Genomic DNA, 26,573 nt, shown 5'->3' with positions numbered 1-26,573 from the left:
GAAACTGCTGACAGGACACCTCAAAAGCTACTCAAGGTCAAGTACTGGTCTTATTAACTTGTGAATCATGATAGTTAAATGTTGTAAAATGGCAGGGTCAGGGAAATGTGCTGTAGGCCACATAGCACAGAAGCTAACCAGGAAGAAAAAAACATTTTTGGCATCAATGCTGGGTAAGGAAGTTCCATTGGAATGGTTGGGAAAACAATTTTGCTCTCTGGATCCAGTTCTCCTCAATACATCCAAAGACCTACCAGACATCAGCTGTTTAATCTAGTCTGAAACCTGTTCAGAAATACATGTAGGTCTGGTGTTGTGTCAACTGATAATAGAGATAACAGAGTAACAATTGACCAATCAGAGCTTAGTGGGTGAGATTTAGAATGGGGACACGATCTAGATAACTAGCTAGTTACCCAGCAACATTAATGAAGAATAGCAAGAGAAAAAGGGCAACAAATGTGGATGAGGTCGACACAGCTTCAGGGGTTTTTGTGAGTTGGCTTATAGAACAACCCTTAAATGAACATATACCCTTAACGTGACTACTGTTGCACGGATATATCAATCACCACCGACTGGTATATAACCCCACTCCATGGTTCAATAACATGGTTCACATGTACACATGTCAGGCTGAGAGAATGATGTGGACCGAAGCAGCAGTTCAGGCTCACATTAATACAGTAATATTAATACTGCTTCATCTGCTTTTGCAGTAGATGACAATTTGAAGGTTCACTATAGAAAATATCTGTAGTAAACATCAAGAAATATGCTAATGAAACTGTGTCATTGTCTCATATCTGGGAATGCCGTGCTGTCACAAACTGTGTAGCCTTACGCTTCAAAGTAAAAACAGCTTTGGTGGAGTTTGCCTCATTTACAAAGCACCATATAATCAGCACCATACAAAGGAATTCACAGGAATAACCAGGTTTACATGAACTGCTGTGAGGATGAATGTGCAGCAGCAAGTACATGTCAATTTCCTGATATCAGACAGAATGGTCAACTCGTTGCACTCGCTTCCACCTTCAGCCTGACATTGCCTGTAACCGATTTCCGTGGGGGAGGGTGGATTGACTTTCCCTAACCAGTCACTAGAGACCAGCATATCTGCCCTGCCTGGGCCTGCCTGACCTCCGAATCCCCGACTTCCCTGAGTTAACAGTTCTGCCTGATATCAGCCTTTAAAGCAGTCGGCTGTTCGGATTTCAAAGTGATTGGTATTTTTGATCAATTAAGAACAGCAACGATAGCAGTGTCTGTGTCTTGTCTACAGTGGTCGCCATTGTTGTTAATACTCCTCCTTGGTTCCGGCTCGACAATGCAGCACCGTCTAATTGTTAGTCCCCCTGCGCTGCTCACTGGATCGACTGCTTTTTCAGCTGAGAAACCACGTCGCGATGCCAGACGAATCAGTCAACTCAGTGGAGCGGGCCGATTCAAAGGTCTGGACCCAGGCAAACACATCGATGGTTGTGGGGAGTGCGCACATGGCTGCAGACAAGGCTGCAGAGACTGCCTCAGGTGACGGTCCCTTAGACACACTGTGCACGCCATTGGATTTAAACACTGTGTTTGTTATATCAGCCAGAAAGAGAAAGCAGCAAAATGTCACCAAAACAAGTGAAAACGATGTCAGTTCAGAACCGTTTCCACAATGATAGCCAAACAAACAGGTGTCAGTATTTTGAAAGAAGCAAGGTAGATTAAGGCAGATCACTCTACAAGATTCAAGAAAATCAAAGTTCATTAAAGAAAATTCTCATATCAAGAAAGAGGGTTTGCACTAGAGACAAGTTAAACAGTTTCAAGTTAAACTGGTAGATTTGAAGTGTCACAACAAGATTAAATGACTTGTTTAGATAGATTTTTGTTCTGCAGTGCAGGCTCTTCAGGATAACAGTCTCAGGGAGGAGGGAGGCGGGTCTGACAAGATAGAGACGCACTGATACAGAGGGAGGAATGATTGGAAGGAGCGAGAGAGGGAGATGAACGAGGGAATGAGGGAACGGATGGGATGAGCGAGGGAAATCTGGGTTTAAGAGCTTTGCTCCGCTTTAACATGAGCAAATTATTCAGAGCCTGCAAACAATGGAGCCAAGAGGGGAAGAGGACTCAGCTGAGATCAACACCATGTAGGAATTAATGAAGCTCTCCACCAACACACAGCAGAGATTTGACAGTCTGGAGGCTGGAGACGCTCTTCTAATTGTGTTTCGATAAAACAGACGTGTCTCACACTGCATTTTCCAATTATAACCGCTGCACTGATTGGGACTGGCCGATTTCTGTCTGTTTTTGTGATTTGTCGCACAATTAACAAGAGGTGAGGAAAAACTTTTGTTTGCAGCAACAACAGTTTGTCTTGAATGACTGCGATGTTGACTGATTGTTATTCTGGGCGGTCTGCAAAATGTGACGTCGTCATGAACAGTGATGAAGGTGACTGAACTATCACCACAAATAACAGCCACCAACCATGGTGATAAAGTACCCAACAAGCGGGCAGCTGTTTTGTGAGGATCAGCAGACAGGCACAGTTAACAACTAGCTGCTGGAGCGTTTGGCAGCTACAGAGTCTTGCTCAGCTCAGGAGCTGGTGGAGACTGTAATATTGGATTTACAGTGCTGTGAAGAAGTCTTTGCCCCCCTCCTGATTGACTTTTTTTTGGCATATTTGTCACAGTTTTTCAGATCTTCAGATAAAGTTGAGTATAAGACAAAGACAACCTGATTAAACACATTTTTTTGTCAGTTTTTAAACGATCATTTCATTTATTGAAAGAAAAATGTTGTCCAGCACTGATATCAGTTCATTGATATGTTGAAACCATTTTCTCCCAGTCTCTTTCTTATGCTAGAATCATGAATGCTGACATTAACAGAGGCGACTGAGGCCTGCAGCTCCTTCTGCCTGGATGTGCTCTTGGAAGAATTTTGTTCGACTGGCCCCTCCTCAGCAGATTTACCACCGTCCAAGTTCCCTTCATTTGGAGATAATAGCTATCGCTGTGGTCCACTGGGGTCCCAGAGCCTCAGCAACGGCTGTGTAACCATTTCCAGACTGATATATTTTAATAACTTTCTTTCTCGTCTCTTCTGGAATTTCTTTTGACCGCTGCATACTGTTCAGACCTTTCAGGCATCTTCACACTGCTGGAAAGCTTCTGTTACAGCCATGTGTGGATTCTGCAGGGCTGGCAGTAGTCAAGCCTGATTGTGTCTTGTCTAATTGAACCCAAATTCAATTTGGTTCATTGGTTGAGTAAGTAACTAAAGGGGCAATTAGTTTTTCACACAGGGACAGTTGGTGTTGGATGACTTCTTTCCTTCAATAAATGAAATGACCATTTGCAATTAAAGGTTCTATATATGAGATTTTGAAAATGAGTATAGCAGCAAACCACTGCTGGCTATGTAAAGCAAGAGTGGAGTGATGTGTGGTGACCAGATGTCCTGGTTTAGGGGTTAGGGGTTTGAAAATATTGTCAACCTTGTGTACTGACATCTGAGCAGAAAATCAAGTCACACTCTGTGAATCTGCTGTAATCAGAGCTTCTCTGTTCTTTGTTTTGGTAGCCAGTCCAGTCATGTGTGCATGTTAGTGAATGTGAGTCCCTCCCTGTGGAACTGCTGGCCCTCCGTGCCTTCACAGAGGCACGAACTGTACATTACTGGTGAGGGCAGGCAGCGAGGCTGTGTGCTTCTGCATGCTTGTGTTCAGCCTCTGACTGAACTCGGCACTCACCGGAGACTCCGCTTCTTTCTGATATTTCCCTCTGGTCTCTATTCTTTTCCGCCTCTCCTCTCTGTACGTTCATGAAGTAAAGCACATTTTCCCTCCAGTCAGCAGTCAGCATGGACGAAGAAAGACTAATTACATTATAGCACCCGACACCTTCGCAGCTCGCTGCAGCAGACGGAAGCGAGAGTGAAGATAAATTTTCAATCCCAAAACTTTCAAAATGAAGCTCTGAACTCTCCTCCAACCAGATCAAGGCAGAATCCGGAGTGACTGTGGCTCTTCATTCCTCCGGCTCTGCTCCTCCAGAGCTCCCCGGTGGTCGGCAGCTGTCTGTCGGTGAGCAGCGGCTCTGTCCCCCCACTCTGCCCGGTCCTCTCCACACACAGTATTGTCACCTCTACCTCTGTGAATCAAGGGTTCATATCCACCAAACCAGAGTCAGTGATTGTTGAAAAAGTGGAAAGATGAACCAAGACGCTTTTGGTGCATTTTATTTTGTGTCTGTTAAATTTGAATTAGTAAGTGTCTTTTCTGATTGTCTGCATGGTAAAATTATTGTATTATTCAATGGAGTCAGGTGGTTTTGAGGATAGTGAAGCAATATTACTCTAATCTGAAAATCTTTACATTGGTAACCTGTCTGTCATAGAATTCATTAAAAAAAATGTTTTAATGGTTTTTAAATCACTGAATGTCTTTGTCCTGTCCTATCTGTCCAACATGGTTGAGACATACGTTCCTGCTGGGTCTCTTAGATCCTCTGACTCAAACCTCTTGATTCTTCCTGAGGACAGAATTAAAAGGCACAGAGAGGCAGCCTTTGTTAATTATGCCCCAAAACCTTTAAACAAAATCTTTTTAACATCACTTTCACATGAGGCGTCTTGTCTTTTTACCTGATGCCTGTTTTATTTTGTTGTTTTTAACTCTACTTTGTTTTACTTTATTTTTTTCCCTCCCTTGTTTTTATTGTTTTATCACACTTATTATTAATTGCTTTTATGTTAAAGCACTTTGTGTTGCATTTTATGCATGAATTGTGCTATATACATTAATAAATTGTAATTATTATTATTGTATGGAAAAATGACTTTTCATGAATGCTAATGTGTGCTAATGCTATGTATCTACTGGTTGTTTAAATAGGCAACTGATTGCTAACAGTTCCACCAACCATGTGAGCTAATAGTATGTCAGCATAGTCAACAAAACAAATTAACAGATGCAACTGCTCTAAGGCTGCAACTATTATTTTTATAATAGATTCATCTATAAATAATTCATCCAATAAATCAATTTATCATTTAGTCTATAAAAAGGTAGATATTGAAATATGTCCATCCTCCATTGCTCATGGTGACACCTTTAAATTTTAAAAACAGAAAGGAAGCCAATTAATTATATTATAAAATTGTTGCCAATTTATTTGGTGTTGATCAGTTAATCAATGGGTAATTTCTAACTATTATAACGACACACATTCACTTCACAGTATTAAGAGTAACAGTACTTGTTTTGTGTTATTGTCCTTTTCATGCTGTAGCATCATTATATAGATTGATTTATTGTTACAGATGCCTGGAGAATTACAGCACTGAATAAATGTACTTTCTACCAATGACAACAAATATAAACAATAATTTTAGCTTCAAATGATTGTTAATTGGGATCTTCCGGTCCTGGCACAGCCTTTTCTTTCTGCAATTAGCAGTACCAACTTACATCAGAAATTATGTCACACAGATTTAGATCGAAGTGGATCAACTGCGCTGTGCCAAAAATACATGTTTGTTTGAGTTTAGTGGAGTTTACCCTCCACGCAGCTCTAATCTGAGGCTAAATCAGGCCTGTTTCTTATGGCTCTGATGTTAACACTGCTCTGCCTGCTGGTAACGATGAGTGTGTAACACAGCTGAGTGTGTAATATCCCTGATAGATCAGGTATTGATCTCTCTCTCTCTCTCACACACACACACACACACACACACACACACTGTGCTTTTCTGGTCTACCAGCAGCCTGATTAAACCTCTAAAGCAGATTGCATAATACATACAACAGAAGCGGGGCAGTGGAGATTTAGAACAGCAGCCTCTCTCTCTCTTGCTCCCTCTCTGTCTCTCTGATGAAGGGATTGCATAAGGAAGGAGAAGGGATGGATTCGGGTCATGGTGGCTCTGGGAGCCAGAGTGAGTGATTAGACCAGACACGCTCAGGCAACTGGAGCTTGCTCCCTGTCTGGAGAGGAGCGATGGAGGAAGGCAGAGGAGAGACAGAGCAGAGACCGGCCTTTCAGACTGTCAGCCCATTCCACTTGACTGCTGTTCTATTCCTGACCAGCCTGTGTGCTGTTCCAAAAATAAAACACTATGAAGGAGTGGGCGAGCGCTTGCATATGCAGCAACACTCCCCCTCCTCTTCTAAAAACACACACATACAGTATGCACTTACTACTCACATTTAGAACAAACACAAATGTCTCTCACTTATTCTCACTTTTCGATAAAAGAAAACAAGCATCTCCTAATGTTCATCTAAGGAGCACATTTGACAAGAAAAATTCAAATTAAATTAAAAACATGCTCTAAATTTGGTTGGTTCAACAGATTTTTTCCCACAGTTTTTCAACATTTTTAATCACTTTTACACTTTCTTTTTACATGATTTCTTTGGTTTTATTGAAGCTTATTTTGTATTTCATACGTTAAAAAAGTATATGCTTCTACATCCCGTCTACCCACATTATGATACACCATATAAAAACTTATTTTCAAATTCTAGTTGAGTTTTCAAAGATACCAAAGTTTTAAGCTTTGAAAGATAGTAAATAAAGTACTTTGCAGAATGTTTTACCATTCATTCATTGATTGATTGATTGGAAAAACTAGTTTAAAGGATAACTTTTCGTTTTTTACAACCTGGAGTTATCCTTTAATCCCATACTGTGCAGCAGTAACAAGTAATCAATATACAAACTCAAGGCTCTGTGTGCTTTTTATGGCTGAACCATCATTCTACACCAATTTCCTCAAAATTCTGTCTTATGTATCTTTAAGCTAAGAAGACTGATACTACTGTGCTGTTTGTGTGTTAGCATGGTTAGCCTAGCCCATTTAAAAGACTGGAGGCAGGTGAAAACAGCTACATTTTTCATGTCTGTTCTGATGCATAGGGAGTAAAAATACATGGTACGTGCTACTTAATGAGCCTCAGAAGTGCTGATAACAATCTAATTTGTATGTATTAGTCTAAAGAACGATGGAGTCAGTGCACGTTTAGCTTAGCTCAGCTTGCAGAATGGAGGCTAGGGGGAAGAGCTAGCCTCTGATGTAGCCTATAACCAGTCCATGAACAGAAGTGTAACAATGACAATGGGATTTTAGGGGCGATTTACATGTTTGAACTGTTTATTGTAAATTTTAATTAGTGAGCTTCAGAGGTGATGATAGGCATGTTCTTCACTTGGACAGAGTTAAGCTAGCTGTTTCTCACGCTTTTTTCATTAGCTTCATTGGCTAAAACACATCTTGACTCAACCTTCATACTTTATGAAAAGACTCTCGCCAAATGAAAGTAAACAAAGGTCATTCCCAAAATGCTGAACCCGTTCTTTAAAGCTTCTCAAATGGAAATGAAGGGGGGGGCTGTGTTTTAAATGTTCTGTCATATTAGTTTAACACGAGAAGCTAATCTCAGAAACAAGATAAATGCTTCTCCTCTGCCTTCAGCTGACAGCTGAGCGTCAGGTTTCTGAGCTTCATCACTGGTATTTTCCAGTGATGAAGCACTGTTTTCACTGTTCTTATACCCTCGACATCTGTACACACATGCACATGCTCTTTCTCTGTGTAACGAAATCACCCCCCCCACACACACACACATATCTCCTTATACCGTCAGCAATCAAGAAGATGACCGCTCTGATTTAAATGTTTAATGTGAAATCCGCTCTGCTGTTGTGTAATCTTTGCTGATGTTCACTCTTCTAAGGATTTCCATACCACACAATCAGCGCAAAGTCTCGGTATGCATGAAAAACATTCATGACACCCATGAAATATTCAGGAGCAGTCAATCAGGGACAATATACTGTTTCTCAAGGTGTCACTCCATTATCTCTTCACCACATGACATGAAAGGAAACGAAGGGAGGACGCACTTTCTCCCCTCATTTTCCACCGGTCGCTCACCGTTTTGCTCCCAGCGGTGAAACTTGCTGAGTGTGCGTTGTGTGTATGTCTGTGTGGTTATATGTTGTTTCATTACATAAGGACAGCAGCAGCAGAGCGGAAGTGACCGCGGGCTCAGTAACTGGTTTACAGCGTGAGGTTGTAAAAAGCTTAATCTAGCAGCTGGATGGGAGACAGAAGCCTGCAGTCCATTTAAAAAGCTCCCTTTAGTGTCTTCATTACATGGTCAATTATCTGGGCCTTAGATAACAGCCCTTTTCCACCAGAGGACAGTAAAACTCGAGCAGGGCTGAACTACTTTTCCTGAACGTGTTCCAGCGTTGCAGGTATTAAGGCTCTGACAACGGACCATTGGGCTCTGAAGTTGTCTGAATGCTTCATGAGTCTAAGAGAAAATGCATTAACTGATAGGACGTGAGGTGGAATCGTCTTGTCAGCACAGGGTCCTGTGCCCCCACAGGGTCCTGTGCCCCTGTTCCTCAGTGCAGACGTCAGACAGATTATGTGAGCTTGTGCTGCCCTCTAGTGGAGCGAAAGTTTTAGTGCGTCAGTTGATCATCTGATGATGGAGGCTGAGACACAAAACGACAGTGTCTGTAATTTCTACAGTGGGAGGATGAATCAAACTGTTGCTTTCTTGTTTAAAGCCACTAATGTGGACATTTACTTGCATATTTGAAGGTGAGCTCACTTATGTCCTCAGAGTGATGAAGTGGGCATCCCCTGTTACAGATCTGTGTTAAATAAGATCCCTCAGTCTTATGTTGCCTTTCATTTCAAGATCATTTTTGGGGCAGCTGAAAAAATATGTTATGGCCAGTTCTGTTAGCTGATGATTTCTTTAACATCCAGCACACACAGAGCAACACATTTGGCATTTGTCTGGAGTCATGTGGTTTTTGCTCTGTAGCTGCTAAATGTGCCACTATGTTCATCAGCTGGTCACTACAGTCGTCTGTTTGCCATGTGGTGCTGAGCAGGTTCTGGGCAGTGGGTTAGTCACTTATTTTATTTTTTACTTACAACAGCTGCCTGCAGTTCGTGGGCTGAAAAAGCAGAACAATAGAAAAAAATGTGAGAGTTTGTCATTATTCTCTGGTGACTCCTTTCACCTTTTACTTACCTTTTCTTCCAGAATGGGCTCAAAACCAAAGTCATTTTTTCAAACAGATTGCTGTATAGTTTAAAAACGCAATTCTGCATTTGTGGAATAAACAAATATTTATTTTAGGTATATATTTGACAATTTTAACAATGAACAACATGGATAGAAGCAAAAGTAATTCTTGATATAGTGCTAACATGAAAAGAGACTGTGTTTATTATATTACTGTAATATGACAATAATATAGGGAATGATAAAACATATTTGAGCAGGGTTGTGGGACTGATACCTCGTGCAGCGTTGGCAGGTAGCACCAGCACAGTTCCTGACACTGCCTGGTAGACTTTAGCTGACACTAAGGCTTTACTAAACAATCCTCCTATCAGTGAATCTGTATAGTTTGGATCGTGCTGAGTAACTGTAGAAGGCCAAACAACACTATGTGGACAAGCTTCAGTCGACACCAGAGGATGCTGTGGCTCACACAACCCCTGCAAATACAGAGCCCCTCAACCTGCATGCAGACACTCGGCTCTGCACTCAGGACATCAGGTTTATTTATGTAAGCTTGTATTCAAGTTAAAACGTACCTAAATGATACCTTTGCACATTTGTGAAAACCAAACTAAAGGCATCAGGTTTGATTGGTAGATAGCTGCAATTAATGTTTTCAACTTTCATTATATGCTAACCCCGAATTAGTCAAAAACATCCAATTCTGCCAACACACTGTAAAGTCACATAAGAGGAGTGAGAATGTCCAAATAATCCATGAAACCATGTGACTTTATTAGGAAAATTACTGACGCACATTTGTGCTGAATGCTTTATTTTTTTAATATATATTTTTAACATGCTTTTATATGAATCCGTCTTTTCCTTTCACTCAATCATGCACTGATTGACTTTTCAGAGAAAGAGCATCAGAGAGTCTGTTGTCCCAGCAGTGTTTGGGAGTGAAGGGCTGTGCTTAATGCCAGGCGCTGAGTGTGATTCAGGGAAGTGACAGCATTTCTCAATCATTTCTCCATCCACAACAGAGGATCTGAAGCTCCCGGCCTCAGAGCAGCTACCACCTACCAGCTTCAAACCTTTCAGCCGCTCCTGCCTGACGATGATATACTGCCATGGGATCCTGTTCATCTCCAGTCAATGCGTGTGAGTGGCTACTGTATCTTTTCGATAGACGTTCCAAATGATATGGCCATAACAGATGCAGGTCATGAATCAAAGGTCTTAAACCACCCGGCTAGCTGATCTGTTCAACAGGTGCGACTGTCCGATCTCCTCTGGATACACAACATGGAGCCACCACATAGAAATACACACAGAGTCAAAGCGGCCCTGCTGTCGCGGTCTCTGCTGTCTGCTGTGTCCTTTCTACCTGGCGCAGGTCTACATCTCAGCCTTGCATGGACCACACTGACTATTACTGCCTTGTGTGAACTGAGCTCGTGAACGCAATGACCCCATCAAATCAACAAATCCTGAGAGGAAGGAGAGGAAAAAAATATGTGAGTGAAAATGCTGCACAGCATATCAAAGCATAACTCTTGTACCCTTTTACTTGGCCCGACTCAAATTAGAAAAGCATAAAAGTGCTTGAAAAATAAGGATCACACATGGTTTGAATATGCTGAATTTTAATTGATAATAAATTGTGCTTTTGTAGACCCCAGACGACGCATTGAAGTGGTTAAAGGTGTTTTTTTAATGGACATGGGCTGGGAAATCAGAGGAGAAGGAAAAATGATTCATGGCATTTGAGGTTGTTTTGAGGGGTTTAAGTTTGATAGTTGAGCTAGTTCCCTCAGCTGAACTGGAGGTTGCACCTATGAATGCTATAAAATCCACCAGCTGGACAGTCTAAGCTAAATTAGAGGGACAATAGTGTGCACACACTACTTGTACCACCGACAACCATTAAGAAACCCAAAGTTTCTCCATTAGTACAGGTCTGTGGTTTAAACAGACCCTAATCTAGTGGTTCCCAACCTTTTTGGCTGATCCCTTAAAATGTTGCAGCTGTAGCTTTGGAGTTAAACCATGAATGTCCCCAGACTGAGTCCGGCTGCAGACCTTTGCTGTATCTCTCTCCCTCACTTCCTGGTGTCTCTATGTAATAAAGAATAAAATGCCCAAAACATAATGTTGCAGTAAATAAACGTTGCAAAGTGCGACTCCTGATCGCTCGCTGTGGCCTGGCAGATATGAGTTTTTTTCAAATGAGTATATTCACAGAATGATGTACAACAGTTAAGTTGAATATACGGCATAAACACGTGTTGAGAAACTGTATTACATCATGTTGTAAATAAAAACGCATATTGTTTGTCTTATGCCATTTACCCATGTCAAACTTTAAAACCATCCCACTTACCTCTCCACCTCACCAATGTGCAAGAAATATCAAAAATAAAAAGAAATAATCCATGGAAGCGCATTTCTGCCAGGAAAAAAACACACAAAAAAGGTTATGCATGATAAAATAAAATACTCGAATCTATCCTTTTCTTTTCCTGACAGAACTGACTTCCGCTGAATTCACACACATATATAGTACACACATGCAGACAAGCATGCACCAGCATGTACCACACATATACATTTATAGATTTACAGATGTATAAACAGCAAAACAACATGTGTATATGTCTGCATGGAGGAAGGAAGTCTCTGCATCTCTGCCCTGAAGTGTATTTTTCTTTTCAGTTGTTTAGCATTAAGAAATTATTCATTTATATGCATAATACTCATTTTTTCAAATTCAAATTTTTAAATTTTCCACCAGCGTTTTGGACAGTTGTTCACACAGTTTATTCCTTGTGTTCACATTGTGATTCATATTCTGCACAAGCTGCAATAATTTATTAATCAAAATCAGTAGTGGATAATCACAAATAAAACTTTATTCATATAATCATTGTTAGACCAACAAATTATGTTCCAATGTGTGAATGAACCAGTTCAAACCATTATCTCAGAATGTGGGCAGGAGCCGTCTGTGGGTAAAATCTGTATACATTACAAGTGTTTTTAGGGACGAACAAGAAGTGTGTGATTTAGAAACAAAGAAACTGTGTTCTTACTGTGTCTTGAGAAGTGATAAAATGGTTGGCAATCAAAAGAACTGTTGGTATGTGTGTTGTTGATATGAACTTTGTTTATATTGCTTTCTGATGTGATCCAAGGTGCTGCAGATCTAATATTTCTCTGCTCCAGGGCCTCAACAGCTGCTGAAGTGCAGATCTGAGCTCCCAGGTGGTTTTGCCAGTAAAGGAACACCGTACATGGGCCGATCTCCCGTCTCCCTCACCGCTCTGGATGGGAGAAACAGAATCTCATCTGGGAAGTAGAACACCCTCGTCGAAGCCCACCAAGGCCTGTTCCCAGTAACCCAGAGATGCCTGCTGGCACGGCATGAAACACATAACTCTTGTATGGGAGTGGATCCGAGGTTTACAGCTTAGGCTCCTTACCCAATTAGACTGGATCATGGAGGCAAAACAAAATAGGGAGAAAGTTTTTACAATGCCACAGGGGTCTTTAGAATGGATGGGCTCTGTTTGGGGGATGGAGGGAGGCGGAGGCTGGGGGGCAGGGGAAATGCTATTCCCAAGTCTCTTTTATCACAGGCTGTCAGAGTAACCACACAGGTACAAGGAGCAGCCCCTGTCCTCCAACAGGTACAGAGCAACCACATACTAAGCTAAAACTGAAGGTGGTCACATGATCTGCACTATAATTAAGTATAATTCAATTTTACAGACATATGAACAAAGATCAAAGAAAGGAGACAGAAAAAAATCCCAAATCTTTATTTTCTTTGCACATTACACATAATTATACAAAATGCCACTTAATTTCAGAGAGAACGTGAAGTACAAAAACAAAAGAAAAGCTTACATGATAATAAATAGCCAAAATGTAAGAGCAAGCAGTTAAAAAATAAATGACTGATTGTGAGAAAATGTGATGGTTAATAAAATATATTACAACTCATTCATTCGGCTGAACTAACTCTACCTTGGTGAGTGTGTGTGCAACACCCTGCACAGGTTTATTATGGATGTATTTATACGGCATGAAAACAGAAATATGGGGTAAATGTATGAAGTAGGAGTGTATTCAGATATGAGAAGTGCCAGGTGGAAATACAGCTGGCAAACAGAAAGGATCAAAAGATCTGTGACAGTTAAATTATGTACATAAAAACTAAAAATCATATCTGTTTTGTGCTTCAGTGCAAGTCTGCAACCTCCATTTCTGCTGGAGGCAAGAGAGGGCATGAGGGAAGAGGGAGTCTGGGGGATTAAGGTAACAAGAGCATCATGATGGATGTCTCATGGTATTTCAATCAACACCAATGGACGCGCCATAACAGAAAAGCTCTGCAGCGAACACACCACACTAACAGAGATACAAAATGTCACATGGCAGGGTTCCTCATCAGGAACTTTCAAAAACAGAAAGAAACCCATTAAATGTAGCGAGAATGGTCCTAAAAATTCAAAACATTACTGCAATTAATGTTCAAAACATCACAGCCTGTTGCAGTTGAGTCAGGTTTTCTAACTCTAGGCTTCATGTACAGATTATATCCCTAACCCTACTGAGGGCTGTTGGTGATGGCTTTGAGAATATCGCATGTGTTCTTGGAGATGACCTCTCTCAGCTTCCGTACCCGGCGAGGGCTGGAAGCTCCCACATAGCTCTCTGGCTGAAGGACGGCCATGCCATCATTAGCATTGCCCATGATGATAACCTGCCCCTCGGCGGCAGCGCCCGTGATGTTCGGGCACGGGCAGTTCCAGTCCATGTTGAGGAAGGTGACCTCAAGAGGCTCCTTGCCAAAGAAGCGTAAACCCATCTTCTCGTCTTTGAGGATTTCTTCGACAGTCACGAGGGCGTGGCCCGAGTCCTTCTCCTCCGTGAGCTCTGTCATGCGACCCAGGATGACGAAGTCGCTCCGGCAGAAACTCGTCACCATCTTGCCTCTCGGCTTGCAGGCCTTGCAGTGGTGGTTTTTGGGGTAGGGGCACATCTCCTCGCATGCTTCTTTAGATTCAAAGTTGTTGTCGTTGCCCTCACACCCTCCGTAGATGAAGGACTGACACTGCCGCAGGCTGCTGCTGTAAGACCAGCGTGGCTCGTAGGCCTTACAGGGGCCCTGCAAGCTGGGGAGCCCGCAGGGGCCTGACAGCTCTGGACCGCAGCACTGCATACACTCCTCGTATGTATCAAACACCTTCCTGGCCTGCTGGCTGTTGCTGTGGCAGTGGGTGAAAGAAAAGCAGTTGTTCGTCTTGGGCTCGTAGTACCAGCTGACTTTCTCTAGCTCGCTCCCACAATCCTCTGGGTTATCGGGGGGTTTCAGACACTCTTCAGGCAGGCAGCGGGTCACATTCTTGGGCTCTGGGGTCTTGTGTGGTTCTGTGGGCAGCACAGTGAGCGGGTGGTTGGCCTGCACCGAGCCAGACGGGTTCTGAGCCACGCAGGTGTAGACACCTGAGTCATGTGGCTGGGCATTGTAGATGACCAGCTGACCGATGTTAGTGACCACCATATTCCCTCGGACATGATTAGGCCTCATGACCACCTTCTCCACCCCCTCTGGAAGCTGCTTCTGCCAGGTGATCTCAGGCCGGGGACGACCCACCACCTCACACAGGAAGCTGGCTGTGTCACCCACATTTACGGTCTGGTGAGCGGGGCTACTGACCACGACGGGTGGCTGAGGCTCAGTGGGAGGCGGGATCGTCGCCTGAAGAGGAGCAGTGGTCGGACGAAGAGTGGTCGCCTGGGGCTGCGAGGGGCTGGTGTTGGGCCAGGTGAGGTGGAAGCGGCAGGTGACAACAGACAGGGTGATGCCCTTGGAGCACGCCTCAGCATCCATGTAGCACTTGTTGTAGTAGGTCATGCCGTCAGAGGCGCAGGTGAAGTGCGGCTCCCTCTCGCAGCGGTCGCGGCACTTACACACCGGCTGGCCATCCCAGATGTCGCACTCAGACCCCTGCTGGGTGCACATAAAACTGGCGCAGGTGGCTTCCTTGGGCATTCCCATAGGGCCTTTCTTCCCGTCCACATAGCGGGCTGCCACACAGCTCCGATTCCCACACACATTTTGGCAACACTTCTCAAAGGACTCACACTCCTGCGAGAGGAGAAGAGAGACATTAAAGATACAGAAGGCTGCATGCATCTGGAAGGCATTTTCACGCAACCAATAATGAGACAATTAAAAAACAGTAGAGGGATTAAATAAAACTGACATGAATTTGAGAGATACAAGTAAATAAGAACAGATAATATCATTTACAGAGCATAATACAGAAGGTGCATGCAAAATGCTTCACATTTAAAAACTGTGAAGTGGTTACAGATAGTGAATTTTGAAAGGCGATTTTAATGACATTACCTGATCAGATTCACACTCTCGTGTGCAGGTGCTCATGGCGTCTACCCACAGGTTGGGGTTCATGTCGTTAGGGCAGATCCCCGCGTGTGAATAGGTGATGTGAGGCAAAACTCCGACCTGGTGCTCCATCCACACTGACACAAACGCCAGGAACCAGATCCACCGTGGAAACAGCATCCACCACATCTCCAGAGCGGAACTCAACTCAACAAGTGGTGAAGTTTTATTAGATTTTTTTTTAAGTTAGAGATTTCTGACTCAGCAGAAAGCAACCCCCTCTGCTCTGAACACGTTAGATGAAACGACGGCAAAAGTCAAAAGCGCATTACACGTGTGTGAGGCTGCGAGTCAGGACGATGTGTGTCAGCTGATTGATCCAGGTTTGATGTCCGGCGTCTGCAGCGATGATGCCCTATTTATACTGCCGATCTGCAGCCACCGCCGCTAACATGACTCGCCAGGTTGCTCATAGCATGACAGTTCTGAGTGGCTCCTGAGATGCTGGAAGAGCCTTTTCAAAAGTGAGCGCTGAGCTTTGGGCTGGGACTGGCGGGGCACCTGCCTGTTAAAAGGATTGCTGGTAACCCCGTTTAACCCTTTGCGGGCTCCAGCGGCGCTCTGGCGCACTGTGCGCAAAGACGCACGGAGAGAAGAGAATCAAAGGCAATTTGTTGATTTCAAAAAACAATTTGCATATTAATTAAGCACTGTACGAACTAAAACTACATTGTCGGTTAATACAAACTGAGAATATTCGGATTTAATCGCTTTTATTTTATATTTGCAGTAATCAGAAATGATGCTGCTCGTGTACGCAAGTTAATTGCTCTTTGGTTTAAGATATCCTGACTATGACGGTATACTCTAAATATGTAGAAACTTCGCTTTTTGAATTATGCCCATGAAATTAGAATTCTTTATTTCTTTGATATTTTAATTCTTATAATTTCAACACATTAGCTATTTCTGAAGCGAAATACATTATTAATAAACACTTCAGAGGTTTCTGGAGGCTGTTGGGGCTTTTTCCTTTCTTTTCTTTTCTTTTCTTTTCTTTTCTTTTCTTACCCAATCCTACATGGCACATGTAGACTGACCCCACAGTATGAGGATGTGCCTAATAAACATTAGGAGATTCACATTTTCTCGTGATGTTAGGCTTGTTTAGTAAAACTCTTTCACATTCATAATAAATCCAACACACTGATTAGCCACGAAGAAAGGAAGAGGGGAACGAAAGAAAAAGTAGAGAAAATTTCCTACAGGTTTGACATGATAATATAAAGTAAAATCTGTTTGAATAAATAAATACACAGCCATTTATAGTCCTCAGTTTGGTGCATTAGTCTGCAGTTAAATCTGACTGAATGAAGCTGCTTTTTATAGACTGAATAATTTGAACACTTTTGGTTCATAAACACACCGTTGCTAGTTTCTAGTTTGCAAATTCCAGCTTTTTTTTCTTTGTGCTTATTCAACTTACTGTTTAAAAAGTTTGAATAACTGTTAATTAAAAGTATTACTTCAACTGTTTAAAAAATGCTCACAATTAGTTTAATGGCACTAACTCAACTCTGCACAAACGCATGTTTAGAATTAATAATATGTTGCATGTACAGTAAATGTAATACTGAGGAAGGGTTTTTCCTGTCCCAGCAGTACCTACATGTGACCGGTGATACGTGACTGCGGCTGCACAACAATTTCCATTCTTTGGCCAACATTCAGCCGTGGACTTAAACTTAACAGTATTCATGCTCTATATTCTACAAAGCATGTCTTTGTACACAGGATTAGTTGTGTCATACAATCAGTCCGTGTGGGTTTATGGAAATTTACAGACTCATTCTCAAGATGCATGAATTTAGAAAAACTGTTGCAAATACAGACAGCAGGACATTATGCTGACAAGAAAAGCTTAATTGCGACATTATAACAGGTTATCACCCAGCACTCACAAGCGTTTCACTTTGGCTTCATGCCTAGGACTTAAAATAGCAAACACAAGCCCTGATTGCACCTTTTCAGATCTGACTCGTAGGCCAGCAGAGGTGAGATGAGGACAATACAACTTAAAAAAAAAATCAGGTGATGTGCTCCACAGTGGGCGTGTGCATGGCACAGCTCTTAATGAATGAAGGTGTTATCATAATTTGCACTGCTCATTCCTTTCCTGTGTAAACTACTTTGATTGGTTTCCTCCACAGTTCAGCTGAGGACAGGGGAGCTATTAGACCGCCTTCCAGTGCAATAACAGAGGACGCCTGCTGTGTTGAAGTGTTGGTGCGGGAGACTGTTTGTTCCTGGTGCAGAACTGGTGATTTTTGTGTGTGTGTGTGTGTGTGTGCATGACAAGCAAATAAATAAAACCTGTTTATCTTGAGCTTGCCAGAGCTGCAGGTTTCAATCCTGTAAGAGGGATTATACTGTATTTGCTCCATTTCGCCGCCAGTGACAAACAACTTCACACATATCTGCACGTATGATACCAGTTTATTTTAACAATGTGCGGGTCTGTTCTGTGATTTATGGACTGACTTCAGTCACAACGTTGTTCTAGGTCTCTTATCTGGTAACTTTCTGTACAATTAAAGTGCACAAACTCCTCATACAATATTTGAAGAGCTAAATATTGCTGACATAAATAAAGAGAAAATACATCCTGTCACTACCCCAGGACAGGCAGACGTTGGCTCACCTCACATCATCCTCACAGTCTGAACCTGTCATGTACAAATGACATGTTTCACACGGAGGTGGAATTAATAAACTCCTGTCAGAGCCAGTGAGGACGGATACACCTCGGGGCTACAAATACGTAGGAAATGATAGGCTTATAAACATCAACACACAAGCCTTTCTGTGGGATAAAATAATATTATACCTTGAAAATTACAAAATCATCCAATGGCACGGCCTCAGTCGAGAGGTTATTTGAGGATCCGAGCTTCAATAAAAGTAACTACAAACTTGCCTCAACTAGATGTGAATTTGAATTTAACGCCACACCAGTGAATTAACATGAATGTAAGATGAATGAAATCTGCAACTTTCTGATCCTTCACGAGTGCTGTGTCCAATCAAACAGCTCCACTGTCTTCAGAGCATTAAGAACCTGATAATGAGCTTACTGTGCCACGTAGAGAGCATTTGTCTTGGCTGGGTTTGGTGGTGCTGCTGTTTTACAGCACACATGCACGCTCAAGACACACAAGACAAAAACATGAAGCTTTTGGAGGGATGGCTTATTTACTGTCTTTTGCTTGAGTTAAAAGATTGACATTACTCTCACATGTGTCTGTTCAGTGTGAAGCCACAGCCAGCAGCCAGTTAGCTTAGCTTAGCATTATGAGTGGGAACAGGAGGAAATAGCTAGCCTGGCTTCTCGTCTGGCACATACCCCTGTTATACTAGCTACAGTCAGCGGCTTAGCATAGCTTAATATTAGCATAAGGACGAAACAAAGGGAAAGAGCAGACTCATCTACTGCAACAGGAAAGGAGTCAGTTTTTAAATGTGTTAATTTTGGTGTAAAACTGGTATGACTAGCATGTTATATCCCCTGTAAAACCACACTGTTCTCATCCCCACTTCCTCACGCTTTGAGACGCACTGGACTTTCAACTAACTCCAATGTAAACCCATCAGCAATGTTACACCCCCAGAGCAAGTGAGGCAGTATAAAGAGTGAGAAAGTCCACATAGGGAGGAGGTTGGTGTGGATGAATTTAAATGTCTTTGAATTTCAGTTAAATTCAATACATAAAATTCTATACATATATCTACAGGGTAGACATGGAATCAATTTTCTCTTATAACTGTCAGCACTAAACGTATTTCCCAAAGTGACAAACAATTCCTTTAACCATCGTAATGATTCAAAATGTGTTGTACTTCAATGGGTTTGGTTATTGTGATCACGATCAAACGCCAGGCATCATCTTCTTTCGTCTGTAAACAGGTCTGTTGTTGATCATGTGGTATGATGAACGAATGAATGACAAATTCACCTCGGCTGTAAATAAGTCAGCAGGTTTTCATTTCTGCCACACACATACACACAAAAAAAAAAACTCAGCAACTTCATCATGAAGGAAAAGTAGAACTTCTGCAGGCGAAACCCTGCTCTAAAGTTTATTCTCAATAAACTTTAGATATAATATACTTATTATTCACTTTCCGTTGAGAGTTGGTTGAGAAGACTGTGATTTTATGCTAAATATGTTAGCTTGGCTAAGCACAAAGAGTAGAAACAAGGTGAGACAGGCTGTGTGCAAAGGTAATGAGGTAGCGATTAAACAAATAAAACATGTTAACCAGTGAGCTTTAGAGGCTGGTAGGTAGCCAGCTGTTTCCCCGTTTCCAGCCTTTATGCTAAGCTAAGCTAAGAGACCATTGACTGCAGCTTCTGATTTAGCGTACAGATACAAGAGTGATAGAAAATTTTCTCATTGAACTCTCAGCACCAAAGCCTCTGACAAATCCTGAGCAGCGCATGGAAAGAAAAATGAGCTTCTTGCTTTGTCACCGTTTTTCTGAAGTTGTTTTGAATCTTCCTCTCTCTTCTGGTTGCTGCGCCTGCAGCACAAACCGACGGGGCAAGTCAGCAGGCGGCCAGAGCCAAAGCTCCCTGCCATGTCATGTAGCTTTGCCCATAGGCAGGGACATTAAGCAAGCTGGCAGCCGAGCTCTCCTTCATCACGGGCCATCGGCATCTGTCAGTTTTGGCATGTCGGAGAGACAAAGAGAGGCATTGGTAATTGGAGGGAAACATTGAGAAATGCTAACCGCAGACTCTCTGTAAAACATCAGGCCACAGTGTGTGGGGCAAGAGGCATCTTGCTGCAGAGGGATCTGAGGTGAGCTTGTCTTCTCAGTCCTGTCACGGTGCTGTACTGTGTGTCTGTTTCCATTTTGGATCAGATTACTGTCTCTTGCGTGGTGAAACACATCCTCCACAAAAATCCGTTGACTAGATGATTGTTAAGAAATGCAAAAAGGAAATGATAGTGTTCATTTGTTGGTCTGAACAACATGTGACGCTCGGTTAAATTCATCGTTTGACATGTGGTGTTAAGACAAAGCGATGTCACGGATGTCTGTGGTGGCCAATGACACCGCTTTACTGTCAGTATTTCTGCTGGTGTTTAATATGACTTCATGTTCAGCACAGATCTGACCTGGTGTCAGTCCAAGTGAGAAATGGTGATCAGTAAAGTGTAGGCTGAGTCATAGAGACAATGAGACAGATTTTAAGTGAGGGGACAGGAGACAGAAGAGCTTCTAGCAGATCCCTGATTGACTGTGAGCGCACTCTAGCGGGTGATTCTAGTAATTACATCCTCATTTGCAGCTTCTTATATTTCAGCACGTCTGCTCAGCTCTGCAGGACGGGTCAATTGTTAAATACACGCTCAGTTTTTCGGGTACACGGATAAATTCTGCCTTCACAAAGGTTGCATCTTTCCATTTGTACTTTTTAGCTTTAAAACTGTTTTAGAATCAGCCTTGTGGTTATTTTGGAGACTGCAGCTTGTGGCGCTGGTAATGGTGTCACGTTATACTGAGAGATGCTGCTCTCAGTATAACGTGAAACCGTCAACAAGGTACACCTGGTAATCTTGAGTTATGCGTAAATATGTGATGCCCCAATCAATATGGCACCAGATTTTGGTTAACACTTGCCCCTTCAGCACGTACACTTACATGAGGGAAATTCTGTCCACTGGTATTGAGGTATACAGTTTTGGTAATTATAGCACCCCCTAGGGGTCTAACAATGATTCGCTCGGCCTATTCCTACTCACAGCCTGATGATATGTACCTACATCTGTGATGATTGGACAAATACTTAACCAGTTAAGGCCATTTTCCTGCTGATCCCTTCCATATGTTTTGGTCGATGGCGGACATGTTTTTGGACCGATCTTGAACGTTTAAAATATGATCGTTTATCTCAATCCCATAATGCTGAATACCCAGTTTGGTGGTAATAGAGCGTAAATGCAAAACATAAATGCCACTTTAGTGTTCTTTAGTGTATGCAAATAAGCAAAAACAAAACAACAACAAAAAAGGCTTTGTTGTCGCACATTGAGGCTCACAGCGATTTGAAAAATATTTTAGTCCATAAAATGAGTAAACCTCCAAAACATGTTGTAGCCAACATTCCCCACAATGCAAGCTGAGAGCTTCTTGTTGCTAGATCGTCCTTGTCAGCCTCCGACTGAGAACTACAAGTCAGAGGCTGAGAGATCAGAGATCAGGAATCAGCCATGTTTAAAATCTACATTAATTGACTGAATTCAGCTCATTCAGAATCAGCTCTACACTGTTTGCAGTGGTGGACAGTAACTAAGGCATTTACTCAAGTACAATATTCAGCTACTTGTACTTCACTTGGGTATTTGATTTTTCTGATACATTTAGAATCTACTGTATTTCAGAGAGAAAGTTTTGATACCTGAAATTATTTTTTATAGTAAGAGTTTACTTTCAAAACACAAGAAGAGTTAAAGTATTTTTCAATGCACAAATCTGTTTAGTTATTTCAGTCCACCTGAATCCATAATATCTTATTTTGTTTAAAGCAAAGTGACCAAAATGTGTCAGTGCAGCAAGAATACTGTAACCTGTTTGTCCAAGTATTTCTTAGTATTTTATGTTTCTAAATTCTTGGGTAGCAAACTGAGCATCTTGAAGAAAGCTGAAGCTGAAAGAAAAGAAAGAATATCCTCACTGCAACAGAAGTTTTTTTACTTGTTCTAAGAATTTTTCTTACATCAAAACATCTTTTTGCCTAATTAATTCTTTTACTTTTGATACTTTAACTACATTTTGCTGGTGATACTTCAGTACTTTTAGTTGAGGCCAATTTTGAATGCAGGAGCAAGACTGCTACCTTTGTCCATTAGGCCCCAAGTTCTGGAACAAACAGCCGACAGATATCATGGAAGCAGCTCACTGAACACTTAGAGAAAGGTAAAACCTGACCTCGTCTTTTAACTAGCTCGCTGTTGGTTCCTGATACAGGTCTGAAACTTCTGTGCATAGCCTTGCGCTCACGCACTGCTGCACATATTTTAAAATGTTGTATTTTACTTGATTTTATGCATTTGCATGTGTGATCTATTTTTACCTATATTTTATTATTTTATGCTGTGACTTGATGTTTTGTCCTTATTTTTATTTTCATCCTCATTCAACTTTTTTTTTTTTTTACCTGGATTTTAATATTTTATTGCATGGTTTTATGCATTGTCCTTTTTTAAAAACTATTTTTCATCCTTATTATCATTATCAAGTAGGTTTTATTCTCCATCTTATTTTATATTCATTTTTTGTTTTTATGTCCATTCTGTCTTTTCTATGTAAAACATTCACTTGATGAATGTGATTTTTTTTGTAAAGCAGGTAAAGGTAAAGGTGCGATACAAATAAAGTTATTATTACTTTTAAGTAAAGGCTCTGAATACATCTTTCAAAATCAAAGCCCCATAGTGTCAGACAGCCAGAGGTACTTCTTATGAGAACTAAACTGACCTTAATGTGTAAAATCATTGTGTGTCCCTTCAATTAACACACTTATTGCTTCTTGCAATGCAATGTGTAATTTTAAGACAAGCACACAAACATTGTTCTTCCTTTTTTTTTAATAAAGGCATTTTTATATTTCATATTTTGGTGGTACACAATTCAAGTTTTTATAGATTTGGTTCACAAAAGAATCACACATTTAACTGAGCAAACTTCCCTAGATAAAACAAGTCTTTAAAAGGTAGCTTAAATAATGGTACAGTACAAAAATGAGTGGGTGTATCACAAAGCGTATGTTTTTTCTTATGAGGAAAGTACAGTGGCACAGCATTTTTCTTTGTAGAAAAAAATAAAAACGGTTCCTCCTTTTTTTGTTGTTTGTTTTGCAGCAAACAGCCAATTAGAAAACGATACATTCACTGGCTTTCTTCATTCCACTGGCAGAAGGCACTAAAGACCAGACTTGGATCAACTAGTACTTGCACATATGGCTTGTTTTTTGCTGGTTAGATGCCAGAGACGGTGCTTCCCCACACAGGACAATACAGTGCCAGAAACTTAAGACAATCAGAAAAGAGAATGTAAATGTCCTGATGTGGGTGCAGACAAACTGCAACTGCTAACTCATCCAAGTCTGCGAAGGAGTTCAGGCTTAATTCAAAACCGGCAGTGAGTGCTCTGAGAAAAAGTACTCTTCAGTTGCACTGCCAGGTTTGAAATTCAGAGTCAGATTGAACTAGCCCCGACCCCGAACCGACTGATCCTCAACCCTGGTTTGTAACACTGGGACAAACAGGCAGTTCTACTGGGTGAGTCCTGCATCCTTGGCCATGCCGTAGAAGATTCCTCTCTGTGATATGAGGTTTGTCGGAGTATCGAACTCTGCTATCTGTCCCTTGTCCAACACCAGCACTCTGCAAGAGGAGAGAGGAGAGAATGATTCATTCACAGAGCCTCTATGCTTTCCATAACGACGATTAAAAAGCTAAACACATACAGCTTGGAGTGGACAGCTGCTCATGGAGAAATTACTGTGTCTGATTCTTTTTACAACAGATTTGAATCATGAAATTCATTAGAATGATTCAACATTTCCTCCAGTGGAGTGCCACTGCAAGTACTTTGACATGATTGCATGTTGTCTATGGCTTTGCATTGACACAGATGAAATATACTAGCACACAGCATTCTAGTTTTAATAGTTTATATATACGGAACCTTGTGTAATCCATGATTGTATTGAGTCTGTGAGCGATGGTGAAGACGGTGCAGTCTTCAAACTGAGTCCGAATGGTAGACTGGATGAGATCATCTGTCTCCAGGTCAATAGCAGCTGTAGCTTCGTCCAGGATGAGGATCCTGGTCTTCCTCAGGAGAGCTCGGGCCAAACACACCAGCTGCCTCTGGCCCACGCTGGAAGTACGACAGGACACAACACATGAAACGCAGGGCCACAGAGAGCCTTCAGCTTGGCTGGTAACAACACTGCAGCACTTTTCCTCTGAGCGTACCTCAGGTTCTCTCCTCCCTCTGAACACTCCAGCTCCAGCTTTGCTGACTGATTGCTGACAAACTTGTGGAGGTGAGAATGTTGCAGAGCTTTCCACACCTCTTCATCACTGTACTTCTCAAAGGGGTCCAGGTTCATCCTCAGTGTACCTGAGAACAGCACAGGCTCCTGTGGCAGAGGGAAGACGTTAAGGGTCTTTGAAGATAACAGACAAACAGATACACCTCCACACAAGGCAATTCTGCATTCTTTTGGTTTTGGTGTCTTGGTAGTAGTTTTAGTAGCTTTTAATCATGTGCAGAAGAAACCAATGGTATTCAAGTTCCACACTATATTAAATATGTTCTGGTCATTTTTATTAAATTAATCCAGTCTGAAATAATGAAAAATACCCATGTTAAGTTCCCAGAGCCTGATGCGATGTCTTTAAATGACAAAACCTCCAAAATATGAAATTTAAAATGACATAAAAGAATCTTTTATTTGAGAAGCGAGAACCAGAAAATCATTTTGTTTTTTTGTTTTCTAATCTATTTCGATCTAATTTTAAAGGAATAGTTGTCTTTCTTACTGAGAGCAGCACCTCTAAAGATAGCTAGCTTAAACAATTTGTGGCTTCAAAGGGATTTAGCTGCTGGGACAATTTCTTGGCTGGGCAAGTGACTTCCTGGAGTTGCTGCTGGTTGCTTGGCAACCTCATGATGACGAAGAGACACCAGGAAGTCTCTGCTCCCAACCAAGAAACAGTTCCAGTACATAACTCCAAGTAAAAACACAAGCTTTTTGTGTAAATTCAACAAACAAGATCCAAGATGTTATCGGTGAGCTTTAAAGGTGCTGGGAGGATTTTGTTACCATTGAACAGAGCCAGGCTAGTTGTTGTCCTCTGTTTCCAGTCTTGCTATATGTGCTAAGCTAAGCTAACAAACTGCTGGCTATAGCTTTATAGTCAGTGTACAACCATGAGAGCAGCAAGAAAGAGAATAAGTGTATCCCAAAACATCAAACATCAAACTATTCCTTTAAAGGTAGACACAATATATCTTGAGGATTTAAGCTGCTGATAAAATACACACATTTTATGTTGCTTAAAAATGGATTACTGATCATTTCTAAACGTTTCATTTATTTATCATTTGCTAGAGTCTCAGAGAGTTTGACAACAACCACTGTCTAAAATGCCATTTGATAAATGGTGCTTTCATCCTGCCATGAATTATATTATGGAGAAAACTGTGATCAGATTAAGAGCATAAAATATCTGAAACTCCAGGTAAAAACGTGTACTAGGCTTTAAAGGTTGCTATCTGTGAAGACACAGTCTCCCTCCCTCGTCTTGTGAGGAACGTGAGTGTGAATGTGCTGTGTACCTGAGGAATGATGGTGAGTCTGGACCTCAGGTCGTGCAGGCCTATCTCAGATATCTTCACCTGATCGATGGTGATTTCTCCTGCCGCAGCTTCCAGCAGTCTGAAAAGGCAGAGCGTCATGGAGGACTTGCCGGCTCCTGTGCGACCCACGATACCAATCTGTAGAGAAACATTGACAGAGCTGCGGTCAGTGAAGGCACCCTGCTGACCCATTAGCCTGACTGAGCACCTCCGCACACCCTCCTCACCTTCTCTCCTCCTTTGACGCTCAGTGAGAGTTTCTTTAGGACGAGGTCCAGGCCCTCTCTGTACCGAACGCTGTAGTCGTGGAACTCCACGTTCCCCTCCGTGGGCCATTCGGGTGGGGGCTTCTTGTCCTCCACCTCCCAGGGGGCCTGTGAACATGAACACAGTTTTTCTGACTAGGAAAACTTTCTGAACAACTCATTAGCCTGCTTGGCTTTCAGCAGCACTGATTTGTTTATCACTCTCAACACTCAGCGAGTTGGACCTCTGTGTGTGCACAGTCACTCAGAGCTGCCAGACATTTATTTCACCGCTGGGACACAGTGGATGCTCCAAACAAAGACTTTCACTAACAACTATACCAGCTATAGAAGGGGCACATACTGCGATGGCTGCTGAAAAAGTACACCGTGTACAGTAAGAACGCCCTGTTTGTCTTATGCA

General features: G+C 41.9%; 2 protein-coding genes across 3 annotated transcripts in view; both read right to left on the bottom strand.

The window, feature by feature from the left end:
• Positions 1 to 13,658: 13,658 nt before the first annotated feature.
• On the bottom strand, positions 13,659 to 15,653 carry LOC121625084 (WAP, Kazal, immunoglobulin, Kunitz and NTR domain-containing protein 2-like). The gene is made up of 2 exons (XM_041963130.1): positions 15,468 to 15,653; positions 13,659 to 15,203 (listed from the first exon to the last, which is right to left on the bottom strand). Exons 1-2 carry the CDS (start codon positions 15,651 to 15,653, stop codon positions 13,659 to 13,661), a joined length of 1,731 nt encoding a protein of 576 aa, XP_041819064.1.
• Positions 15,654 to 23,093: 7,440 nt separating this feature from the next.
• abcc3 (ATP-binding cassette, sub-family C (CFTR/MRP), member 3) overlaps positions 23,094 to 26,573 on the bottom strand; it is a 56,631-nt gene continuing 53,151 nt past the window's right edge. The window contains exons 27-31 of one of the 2 annotated variants that reach the window (XM_041962655.1): positions 26,132 to 26,278; positions 25,884 to 26,042; positions 24,515 to 24,681; positions 24,222 to 24,416; positions 23,094 to 23,917 (exon numbers count right to left, since the gene is read on the bottom strand). In XM_041962655.1, the coding sequence (XP_041818589.1) occupies positions 23,806 to 23,917; positions 24,222 to 24,416; positions 24,515 to 24,681; positions 25,884 to 26,042; positions 26,132 to 26,278 (780 nt within the window). In that variant the 3' untranslated portion in view covers positions 23,094 to 23,805. The remainder of the gene's footprint in view (positions 23,918 to 24,221; positions 24,417 to 24,514; positions 24,682 to 25,883; positions 26,043 to 26,131; positions 26,279 to 26,573) is intronic. The other variant, XM_041962656.1, reaches the window with a different exon arrangement.

The sequence above is a fragment of the Chelmon rostratus genome, chromosome 21 (genome assembly GCF_017976325.1).
Source record: "Chelmon rostratus isolate fCheRos1 chromosome 21, fCheRos1.pri, whole genome shotgun sequence".
NCBI classification, from domain to species: domain Eukaryota; kingdom Metazoa; phylum Chordata; class Actinopteri; order Chaetodontiformes; family Chaetodontidae; genus Chelmon; species Chelmon rostratus.
Note: the sequence above shows the minus strand (reverse complement) of the source record. Positions and strands in the feature narration are given on the sequence as shown.

What these genes read in the sequence shown, in the direction of transcription:
- LOC121625084 (XM_041963130.1), bottom strand. Translation starts at nt 15,653, where the DNA reads ATGTGGTGGATGCTGTTTCCACGGTGGATCTGGTTCCTGGCGTTTGTG. An exon ending in GAGAGTGTGAATCTGATCAG is followed by an intron (nt 15,204 to 15,467) that starts GTAATGTCATTA and finishes CTCCTCTCGCAG; the next exon opens with GAGTGTGAGTCCTTTGAGAA.